The sequence below is a fragment of the Hypanus sabinus genome, chromosome 12 (genome assembly GCF_030144855.1).
Source record: "Hypanus sabinus isolate sHypSab1 chromosome 12, sHypSab1.hap1, whole genome shotgun sequence".
In the NCBI taxonomy this organism is placed as follows: domain Eukaryota; kingdom Metazoa; phylum Chordata; class Chondrichthyes; order Myliobatiformes; family Dasyatidae; genus Hypanus; species Hypanus sabinus.
Window position 1 is genome coordinate 63,674,851 of NC_082717.1, and position 12,490 is coordinate 63,687,340.

Sequence of the window (12,490 nt, forward strand, 5' to 3'; positions counted from 1 at the left end):
CCATGTTAGTTTAGTTTAGTGTTTTTTTTCAATATATATTTTCTTTTCAATATATATTTTCTTTTATATATTTTCAAATTTTTTTTTCCTTTTCTTTTGATGATTATTTTTGTTTTTTTTTCATATATAATTATATAGACGATTGATTAATGTACTTCTTGTTTGTTGATGTTCAATAGGATATTATTATCCTATTACTAATGTAATTTCAAGTCTATTGTATTTATAACCTATTCATTATTATGTTATGTTTTTTCTTATATATATATGAAACTTAATAAAAAGATTGAAAAAGAAAGAAAAGAGTTTGCTCTGCCGCCATGGCTGATCCCAGATCCCACTCAACCCCATACACCTGCCTTCTCACCATATCCTTTGATGCCCTGACCAATCAGGAAACTATCAACTTCCGCCTTAAATATACCCACAGACTTGGCCTCCACCTCAGTTTGTGGCAGAGCATTCCACAGATTTACTACTCTCTGGCTTAAAAAAAAATCTCCTTACCTCTGTTCTAAAGGGTCGCCCCTCAATTTTGAGGTTGTGTCCTCTAGTTCTGGAAACCCCCACTGCAGGAAATATCTTCTACACATCCATCCTATCTAGTGCTTTCAACATTAGGTAGGTTCAATGAGATCCCCCCACATTCTTCTGAATTCCAGTGAGTACAGGTCCAAAGCTGCCAAACGCTTCTCATATGTTAACCCCTTCATTCCGGGAATCATTCTCGTAAACTTCCTCTGCACTCTCTACAATGATAACACATCCTTTCTGAGATATGGGGCCCAAAACTGTTGACAGTACTCTCAGTGCGGCCTGACTAGTGTCTTATAAAGCCTCAGCATTATCTCCTTGCTTTTATACTCTATTCCCCTTGAAATAAATGCCAATATTGCATTTGCCTTCTTTACAACTGACTCAATCTGTAAATTAACCTTCTGGGTGTCTTGCACGAGGACCCCTAAGTCCCTCTGCACCTCTGATGTTTGAACCTTCTCCCCATTTAGATAATTTAGACTATTGTTCCTTTTACCAAAATGCATTATCATACATTTCCCAGCACTGTATTCTATCTGCCACTTTTTTGCCCATTCTTCCAATCTGTCTAAGTCCTACTGCAATCACGTTGCTTCCTCAACACTACCTACCCCTCCACCTACCTTTGTATCATCTGCAAACTTTGTCACAAAGCCATCAATTCCCTTGTCGAAACATTGACGAATCGTGTGAAAAGCAGCAGTCTCAAGACTGACTCCTGAGACACATATATACAATGTTACCATACACAACCCTGAAATTCATTTTCTTGCAGGCATACTCAGTAGATACAGTAACCATAACAGAATCAATGAAAGACTCCAACAGGGCAGATAACCAGTGTGCAACAGACAACAAATTGTGCAAAAATTAAAGAAAAAAATATATAATAATAAATGATGAGAACGTGAGAGGAAGAGTCCTTGAAAGTGAGTCCTTATGTTGTGGGAACAGTTCAATGATGGGGCAAGTGAAGCTGAATGAAGTTACCCCTTTGGTTCAAGAGCCTGATGCTTGAGGAGTAATAGCTGTTCCTGAACCTGGTGGTCTGAGTCCTGAGCTTCATGATGTTAGCAGCGAGAAAAGAGTATGAGCTGGGTAGCAGGGGTCCTTTAATAAATGCTGCTTCCATGCAAACTCTCTGACCAGTTTAAAATTTAGTGCAAACTCATGCTAATGTTTTGTTCTCCAGTTGCAACAGCCCGAGTTGGTCAATCCAAAAGCAGTGACAATTGCCATTTGCACAAGATTTTGCCATGTACCGAAATGGAGTTTCAATTAGCATATGATGTAAAGATGCTCAGAGTTGGGTAAACAATAATCTGAAGGAGGAAGAAAACATGGCTGGTACAATCATGATCTAAGTAATATTTTACACTAATGTTTAAGAACTAAGATAATTCACTAATGGCAGTTCAATAAAAGAGACTCAATTTTGTGGGAAATAGGCAAATCAGGCAGTGAAAAAGAAGGAAAAGATATTTCAGTTTGAAATGGGTAAAATACCAATCAGATGTACTGAATTAGGGTGTGCCAAAAGTCAAGTTTATTTGGATGATGAAGATAGAACAATGGTTAGACTTCCCAAAAGCAGGTGATAAACACAGTTGGAGAACTGCCTGTTGAACTGATGCCAGGATAGACCATATGGAAATTCAGCCAGTTGTCATTGAGAGGGAAAGGGTATATTGTACATATTTTAAATTAAGTTAATTAACATATTAAATATGCATTAAGTTAATCATGAATAAATATACATTAAATATGCATTAAACTGATCGTGAATAAATTATATTAAATATGCATTGTTAATTCATAAGTATTTAAGAAGTTTACCTTGGTTTTAAGTGCTGGAATTTATTTTTAGTTCTTTTAACACGTTTGCAGAATGGTACTGCTGATATTGCACAACCCTGATTTGATCTTGATGCTTGTTGTATGCAAGGGGTCAGCATAGTGTCAGGGATACATCCCACATCCTAGAGGGAACTGGTTTTCAGATTAATTCACTGCAGGAATTCTCCTCAAGATTAGAGGCTAGTGGTGGAATCAGAAGTGTACATTTTCTTGCATGCAGGAGTATATTGTAAGGAAATGGGTGGAATGGGATTGAGTTGATAGTCGGAATTTTTTCATTGACTCGGGCTTTCTGTATTGATAAGAAATATTTAATAGTGCTTCAATGTTTTGATGCTTCACAGTGTCAGAGCCAGTGAGTGTTGGGAAGAAAGCTTGCACACAATAGCAGCTGTTAGATTTAAAAACAAACTTCTGACAATAGTCAGCAGGTCAGAGAGATCTGTGGAAAGACAAATGATTAAAATTTCACATCTCCAGCTTCTGCAGATTTTTGATAAACAAAACTGTCTGCCAGAAAAATGAGATTTCTCAGGTGTCTCACTGTAAGGTCAACACCAACAGCTATTTTTGGGTCATAAATTTACGTTAACATCTTGCTTGTAAAACACTAAATAATAAGTGAAAAATATTTTCTCCTTTATCTAAAAATATCTAAGAATCACTTGTTAAATAAGTGCATTTTTCCTACAGCTGTGCTTACTGTCCAGATGGTCATTGTCCCATCTGTTTACAGTAAGCAACAGTTGTATTCCAGCAGTTTATTGTTCAACCTACATGCAGTTTTAAAACTTAGCTTCTTCATTTTAGCCTTTGTTCTCAACATTCCTTCAGTTACCTTCATTTTCTGTTTTAAGTGCTATGCAATCTTTATCAAAGGTTGAAAGGATAATATGTTTCTCCTCCTCGTGGCAGGGGAAGAATGTTTTTTCACATGACTACATATTTTGGTGTGGAGATTCAAACTTCCGCATTGATCTTCCGCATGATGAAGTCATCCAATATATTAAGAGACGGGACTGGACGGGTCTTCAGGCTTATGACCAGCTTCAACAGCAGAAAGCCGATGGCAAGGTGAATGCAAAGAAACAGCATGAGGATATAAAAGGGGGTTTTACTTTAACAGTAAAGTGCTTTTGCTTCTTTCAATGAATTGTGGTATATTGGGCCAATCAAGGAAAACAGGTTTGAGCTATCAGATGTTAAATTAAGGAATATCTTAGGATAAATCCATTAAATGAAGAAAATAAAGAGCCAGCAATTAGATTTCAAGGATGTTGCATGCTGAATTTATCTTTAACACAACCATGGGAACATGTAGAAGTGATTTGTGAACAAAACCGATCGTCATTCATTAATTAATATTATAAGTTATGTAGAACATATTTTCTTTAACATTGCACACAAAAGACCAGTCTGTATCAACCTATAATTGTTATGGTGTGAAGATGAGTACATGGTGTGCACTTGTGATCTTAGAGCACCTTTTGTTGCTGGGATTCGTTTGTGCTCAACAGGTACTCTGACAAAATGGTTGGGATCACTGCACTGGGGATAGATGATGAAAGGGTGTAAGTGAAGTGAGAGCTCAACTTAAAGCCATCTCAGAACCTGCATGTTGTCCTCTTCTCTACTATTGACTTCGCACCTTGATTCACCCTGCAAATAGGTACAGATGTAAGTAATGAGAGGAGTAGCCCAAATGACTCCAAGAGAATTGTCCACTATTCAGTAAGGTCACAGTCTTTATGATGGTTAGGGGTGCAACCTCTCACTTGTTCCAATTACTTTGACCGTCACGACTCCCTGCCTTTCAGAATTTAAAAGATGTGTGGCCATCTGTGAAAAAATTCTTTTTCTTATTAAATGTACAACATCTTATTTTGAAGTTCAGATCCTTGGCTCTCAAGGCTCTCAGAAAGGGAAATATTCTCTTGGCATCTGTGCTGTTAAAATGCCTCAATTATAATTTTCAATCAGTTCAACCCTGCTCAATATAAACTTCAGTTAGCATTGGCCCCAACTGGTCATTCTTTCTTTATAAGGTAACACTTTCGTTACAAGAATCAACCTTGTGTGAACTGAAAACCTTTATTTGTCCTAATATTTTATACCTAACCCAATGAACATTTTGGTTCAATAATATTCTGTGTGGAACCTAATTGAATACTTTGAGGAAATAAAAACATGCTATATCTTCTGGCTGTCCTTGATTACATCATTGATGCTCTTGAATAAATTTGTCAGACAAGATTTTCCTTTCAATGAAAAGCTTGTTGACTCTGCTTAATTTTAATATTGCTACTGTTACTACTTAATGATGGATTCCAGCATTTTCCAATGACTGACATAATGCTGACTGGCTAAGTAATTTCCTGCTTTCTATCAGTTTATTCTAAAATAGAGACATTACTTTTGCAATATTCTGCTTCCCTTCAGCTGAATCAAGGGCCTTCACTGAATTGAGGACTGCAACCATTTTGTTCAAACTCCAAGGCCTCAGGTCATCAATGTCTAGAAATGACTGTTGCCAGAATTGTTAGTTTTCCTTTTCTATTGTTTTGAATATTTTTCTTTTCTACCTTCCCATGATACCTGGATATTATGATAGTGTCAGGATGCTTTTAATGTTTTGGGCAGATGCAACTTCCCTGTTTCCCATTGTTAATTCTTCAGATTTACTCTTCAAAGAGTCATCGTTTACTTTTGCTGTTCTACACATGCAACCAAGGCCAGACAGGATATAAGAAACCAACTTGCTATCATAGAACATTACAGCACAGAAACAGGCCTTTTGTCCCTTCTTGGCTGTGCCGAACCATTTTTCTGCCTAGTCCCACTGACCTGCACCTGGACCATATCCCTCCATACACCTCTCATTCATGTACCTGTCTAAGTTTTTCTTAAATGTTAAAAGTGAGCCCGCATTTACCACTTCATCTGGCAGCTCATTCCACACTCCCACCACTCTCTGTGTGAAGAAGCCCCCACTAATGTTCTCTTTAAACTTTTCCCCCTTTACCCTTAACCCATGTCCTCTGGGTTTTTTTCTCCCCTAGCCTCAGTGGAAAAAGCCTGCTTGCATTCACTCTATCTACACCCATCATAATTTTATATACCTCTATCAAGTCTCCCCTCATTCTTCTACACTCCAGGGAGTAAATTCCTAATCTATTAAACCGTTCTCTATCCATAAGTTTCTCAAGTCCCAGCAACATCCTTGTAAACCTTCTCTGCACTTTTTCAACCTTATTAATATCCTTCCTGTAATTCAGTGACCAAAATTGCACATAATACTCCAAATTCAGCCTCACCAATGCCTTATACAACCTCACCATTACATTCCAACTGTTATACTCAATACTTTGATTTTAAAAAGGCCAATATACCAAAAGCTCTCTTTACTACCCCATCTACATGTGACGCCACTTTTAGGGAATTTTGTATCTGTATTCCTCGATCCCTCTGTTCTACTGCATTCCTCAGTGTCCTACCATTTACCTTGTATGTTCTACCTTGATTTTTCCTTCCAAAGGAAATTCACTTCACGATTGTTTTTTTTAAACAATGAGCTCCTGGTTCCCTTGTGTATTTACATGCAGTGCACTGAGTGATAGATACAAACATGATTGGGGTCTGCAGGTGAGAGTTCTACCCTCTGTGTGAGATGTAAACTGTATCCAATCTCCTTTGGCTGTTATTTTTAGGTAATGTAAGAGTTCTCCCCATGCAAACTTGAAGGGTTTCTTTCGACTTCAAATTCTTTAAGAAGTCAAAATCAAGTCATATCAGCAGATTTTATTCTGGAGATCTCATCACATCCTGGTGAATAGGCAGTGTAGTTTTTCTAAGCCTAATAACTGAATTCTAATGTTGAGGTGTCATGATTGTATAACTTAGTAGAACTAGAGAAAAATTTCCTTCCCTTTAAATATTTTTAGCTGTCCCATTTTTCTGATCCAAGCACATGGAATCATAAAGAGCAATTACCGGATTAGTACTTTAAAACAGACATGGGGAAAGCAGTGTGCAGAGAACCCAGGAGTTCATTTGATGCGATGCAGGCAGCTCTACAAGGCTCCTCATTAACAGTTTGTACATAGAATCTTCACTACCTCTGGTATTGGTTGCCTCGCTGCATTACAGACCTGTACTGTAAAGGCAGTGGAAGGGATCACCCATGAAAGTCATTTTCAGGATTCGACATTGAGGGCCTGTGTGCAGTGCATTGACTGTACTTGCGTAGTGCAACCTCAGATGCCCCTTTCTCTTGCTGCACCAGACTGCCTGGCGCAGTATAATTAATAAAAGTAACCTAAGAGAATTTTCTGTGATGTTAAATCATCAAAGGAATAATTTTCTGAGGAGTAGTCATTTGCAATGTTAAATATCCTTCAAATTAAAATAAACCATCATTCCTTCACTTAGATTTTTAAAGACTTCTTTGAAGGCACCATCACCTTTGCTCCAACATACAAATACGATGTGGGAACAGACGTTTATGACACTAGTGACAAGTGCCGAACTCCAGCCTGGACTGATAGGGTGTTGTTTTGGAAGAAAAGAAGAATGTCCTGTGATATACCAGGTATTTATGTTACTAAATTGAGTTATTAGCGAGAAGAAGATAGGGAGTGTAAGTATATCCTGCAACAGTTTGAATAATGATCTCGTATCTTGAAAGCAGTCGTTTCCTCTCATTGACCGAGCCAAATTATCTGGAGATGGGCTTTTAACTCTGGGTAAAGAAACTTCATTAATGAAGAAACCACAGAGTCATATATTAACTTAATGATGCCTCTTCAACAAATATGGAGCTATAATCGTCATTGTATAATTAGTATTTCAACATTTTGTTTGGTGTGATGCTATCATCAAATTTATTTGTAAAGTTTAATGTAGAGTTATTCCTTCCTCTCTGTCTGAGTTGCTATCTCTCCCCTCCACATGTGTCCGCATTTCTGATGGATTGGTATGTTTTTCTGTGAGTCAGATCTTACTGTATCTGGGATCTTCCTTTACAAAACTGAAGAAAAATGTTTTTGTTTGGGTCATTTTATTTTATTCATATGAGAAATTATTTGGTTTCTAGTTTTGTCCCTTTAACTTCTTGGTTATTAAACCACATTTTTCTTGATGCCTTTGCTATTGTGAGGCAACTTGAATTCTTACACTCACAGTGAACTTTGTCTTTCCCAGAATTTCACAGGTTAGGGTATTGACCAAACAACCTTCATTGATCTTAGCAGTAACCATGGCTGAGAAGACTGTTTTCATCCAGCGTGAGCCAAAGAAGTCTGTGCCAGTGAGGAACATGTTGGTATAAGCTGAAAGGAGCCTTCCAAACCTGGTCCTTGCAGAGCCAAAGCATCAGATTCCTCCAAAGTAGACACAGGAATGGCTCCAGCTAGATTGAATACTGTTCAGGTTTTTAAGGTTAGGAGGGAAGTTTAAAGGCAACATGAGGGGCAAGTATTTTTATGCAGAGAGTGATAGGTGCCTGGAATGGGTTACCAGCAGCAGTAGTGGAAGCAGGCAGTGTGGTGGCTTTCAAGAGGCTTTCAGATTCAGATAAACACATGAATACGAAAGGAATGAGGGATATGGATAATACACAGGAAGAGGACATTGTGGGCCGAAGGGCCTGTGCTGTGCTGTACTATTCTATGTTCTATTTAGTATAAATTGGCATCAAGGTCTGCACACTGGTGTGGGCCAAATGGCCCGTCCTGTTCTGTGAATAAACCATGGTGATCATTTGACATATTGCCATTTCCTGTATTTCAGATGTCAATTTAAGGGGGTCTGATTGTGAATTAGAGACAAAGAAGAGAGGGACTGGAAGTGATCTGCTCTATTATGGGAGGGCAGAGCTGACTCCATCGGATCACAGGTAAGTGACAGAAATCACTGTCCCAAATTCTCATGGAGCTTGATAGTCAAGGACCAGCCATCACTATCTTAAAGCAGGGGTTAGTTGTTCAAGATAAAAATGAGAGGAGTTTCTTCTTCCAAGGGATAGTGAAGCTTTGGAATTGTGTGTACAATACAGGTGTGGAGACTCGAGAGATTGTAAATATTCAGGGGATGAAGATATGGTTTTGATACAGGGAAATGATTCTTAGGTAGAAAGTCAGCCTTAGTCTAACTAAATAACTGATTAGGCTGAGGAATGGAATGCCTAACTGCTCCTTTTAACAGTGACGTGTTTCTAATAGAAATGTCAAGGGGTGACGAGGTATTTTCAATTTCCAGAAGTACTTTAGTGTGCAGTGTCTTAACAAAATTGATCTTTTTCAAAGTAGTTTCTCATGTTAGTATTGTACGGAAAAGGTTAGGAGGTTAGTGTTTTTCCTGATATTAATAGTCACTTGTAGCTTTCTTCACCATATTCTAAATGATTGGTCATGGGAGGCTGTGTATAAAAGGGTTAAATGGATTGTACTGAAAATTAAAAGCATAAATGAATAATGGTGCAGAATTACTTGCCTGCCACAAGGTGTCACCAGCATGTTTCTCAAACGTTGGATCATTGCTAGAAATTCCTTTGGGCACTGCGCACGGTACAAATACACTACTGAAAATTGACTGAGTGCTCTCCATGCTTGTGAAACAACACACGGTGACACTCTCAACAACTGAAACACCTAGACTGGAGTCTGCTCCTGACCATTCCCCACCCCCTCCCAACCCCAATTCCAACCAATTATTATTTATTATTTTATTTCTGGTGATACAGTAAAGAGTAGGTCTTTATGACCCTTCGAGCCATGCTGCCCAACAACCCCCAACGATTAACCCAAACCTAATCACAGGACAATTTACAATGACCGATTAACCGACCTTGTCCTCCTTTATTCTGTGTGAAGAAACCAGAGCAACCCCACGCATCTACAGGGAGGACGTACAGAGACTTCTTAGAGATCAACACCAGAACTCAACTCCAAACTCCAGGATGCCCCAAGCTGTATGTTACCGTGGCACCTGCACCCACATCTATAATATCCCTATTCCCCGGCCTGATAGGATTCCATCTCCACTTGATTCCCATTCAGAATTGAAATGAGGAGGAATTTCTTCAACCAGAGAGAGGGTGGTGAATTTGGAATTCATTGCTACAGACAGTTGTGGAGGCCAAGTCATTGGGTATATTTAAAGTGGAGGTTGATTGGTTTTTGATTAATAAGGGTGTCATAGATTATGTGGTGAAGGCAGGAGAATGGGGTTGAGAGGGAAAATAAATCAGCCAAGATCAAATAGCAGAGCAGACACGATGGGTTAAATGCCCTAATACCATCCCTATGATCTCTGCTAAATGCCTATTCAAGTTTCCCTCATGAGTCATAGCCAGACTAGGTGCTGTACTGTAGGAAGAGGTGTACTTGTGTAATACCCTGAACAAAGTATTGGTAAGCAGCTCCATTTTTATAGGCCATACAGTTTTATGGTACATGTCATTATTTTATATCAAAAAAGCATGTGTGAGCATGTATTTCTACTTTTCCCTGAATTTGTTTTGTAATATAATTTTTATTATACTTTTAATAACCAAATTTACTAATATGTGATGCTGTTGATGCAGTCTGTTGTCTCAAGGTGGTGGTGTAGCTCTACCAGATCCTTTAACAATGCCACAATTCTAGCAGTTATACGAAGCCCTGCTTATAATACCAGTTGAACATTAAACTTTGGTATTATATAATACTTTTATTACAATTTCATTTTATTTTAGTCAAACTTTCCATCCAGTTTAAGAAATTTGTAAATTGCTTATAATATTTTGAAGTTGATCGGATGAAGCATCCATTTATTCCACCATAATGAAGCTACTGCAGCTAAATCTGATGTGTGTATTTATTAATTGGAACTTATTCAGGCAACAATTGAGAAAGAGGAAAAGCTTCTCTACACTAGATTTGTTGTTGGAACATATTTAGTTATGTTGTTGTGTGGAATCACAGTCTGAAAAGCCAAGACCTACGTTGTATGTTTTGGCAGACTCTACATTATTGTACCTCCTCGTCATAAATAGGTAGTTTTTCCATTGCATGTAAAGAATTGATTGTCCTGTAATTAGAATTCATGATTCTAAATGACCCATTATATTTTGGAAAACTTAATTTCCATTTTCTTATTTACATAGTGTTGCCTTTGAAGTACTATTGATTGCTGAATTAAAGTACTTTACGTGATACCTCTGGGAAAAGCAGGTCAGCCAGCGCAGCTGATTTACTGTATATTTGCAACTATGGTTTTACTCTTAGTGGAACCTCTCTTCCTTATTTTGTTCTGTTGAAGAAGTATATTTGTTTTTCGTCCACCATCAATTTTAGCAGCACATTTCTTTGAAAGCATTGATCAGACTACATGTATGAGAAGTGGTGTGTGAGAATATCACTGTATTGGTAAGTTGTGGGAGTGCCAGCTTTCTATTGGTACAGATTTCTTTCAGGCATAGCATGGAGTCCAGAACATAATGAGATTACAAATGTTTAGGTCATTGTTCACAGGAGCAGTGCACTCTGTTCCAACGCTTGCACTGTCTAGTTTATGAAACTAAGTCTGGCTGCAACTGACTGTTATACTGCAGGCAGCGGGCAATGTAACTTTCGCAATAAGAATTTGATCGAACTTGTGTAGTAGTATTTACAATGGGTAACTCAACTTTGCAGATCTCGTTTGGGCAGATACAGAGCCAAGGTGGATGAGGGTACTTGAGAGGCAGTGCGAGTAGAAGAGTTTATTCTTGGCATTTGTAAGACTCCCTCCATATTGGACTCAACCCTCCCACACACTTTGTTGTTTTGTTACCCTTGGGATGGTGAACTGGAGCAGTCCTTCTGATGAAGCTGCTCCCATGGTCCTGCTGAGCGGCGAGTTCATGGATTCAGATGTAGAAATGATGAAGAGTCGGTGGGATGTTTCTCAGTTGGGGAGGTGTACTCTGGTGACAGACCTGCAGGTGGGTTGTTAGATATTTGCTGTCCTTTTCACCTTTGGTGGTTGGGTTCATGGTTTTGAGAAGTGCTTTTAGTCTAGCTGAGGTGACTGCTCTGTAATTTGCAGTACAGAGATGGAGGGGAATGCATGTTTAGGGTGTTTGATGAGGTACTAGTCCAGAGTAGCTGTGCCCCGCATAATTTTGAATCCTGTCTGGTTGCTGGAGCTGCGTAGCCCAGGCGAGTGGAGTGTTCTCCGTCAACTCTTCACTTAATGTCATGTAGATTGCACAAAGGTTTTGGGATGTCAGGGTCTCAGTTTCTGATCTCAGCAACAGAAATTATGTCAGTGATGTAATTACGTTTCTGATCAGTGGTGAAACCTCCTCCCCTGGAACTGTGATAAATAGCGACTCAGTGATGCTTTTCCCATGGAATGCTAAAGATAGATGGCTAGACCCAGCCTTGGTGCTAATGACCATTGCATAGAACTTTGGTGGAGTGAATCAAGAAAAATCTGCTGGAGGAACTCAGCAGGTCAAGCAGCAATTGTAAGAAGAAAGGAATTATTAATCTTTTGTGTTGGCAACCCTGCACCTGGACTTCAGATTCCTGTGCCCCTTTAGTGGAGTGAAAGTTGTTCAGGATTTGGTGAATACAGGCATGGATTGTGCAAATTGCAGTGGTATTGTGAATGGATTTGATTGTAGTGCACAGATCCCTACTTCTAACCTCTGCTGCAAGGAAGGTTGATGAAGCAGTTGAAGATGGTTGGGCCTTGCATACTGTCCTGAGGAACTCCTATACTGATGTTATGGGGATGGGATCATTGACCTCCACCAAATATCACCTTTCTTTGTCTGAGGTACGACTTCAACCCCTGGACGCCTGTTGACTTCAATGTTCCCATGGCTCCTTGATGCCACACTTTGTCAAATGCTGCCTTGCCATCAAAGAAAGTTGTTTTCAGCTTGTCTTTGGAATTCAGTTCATTGGTCCGTGTTTGAACCGAGGTTGAGATGACTGTTTATCTGGGTTCAGGGTATCAATGAGCAAGTGCTGCTTATAGCCATTGTTGATGTCTGCCATCACCTTGCTGATATTGGGAGCACACTGACAGGGCCATATCTTGTTTATTTTTTGTGAGAGGGACTTGA

General features: G+C 39.0%; 1 protein-coding gene across 1 annotated transcript in view; it reads left to right on the forward strand.

Annotated features, from left to right (window-relative positions):
• LOC132402944 (synaptojanin-2-like) overlaps positions 1-12,490 on the forward strand; it is a 122,186-nt gene that overhangs the window by 91,799 nt on the left and 17,897 nt on the right. Inside the window, exons 16-18 of the mRNA XM_059986082.1 lie at positions 3,310-3,468; positions 6,823-6,982; positions 8,182-8,287. Of these exons, the coding sequence (XP_059842065.1) occupies positions 3,310-3,468; positions 6,823-6,982; positions 8,182-8,287 (425 nt within the window). The remainder of the gene's footprint in view (positions 1-3,309; positions 3,469-6,822; positions 6,983-8,181; positions 8,288-12,490) is intronic.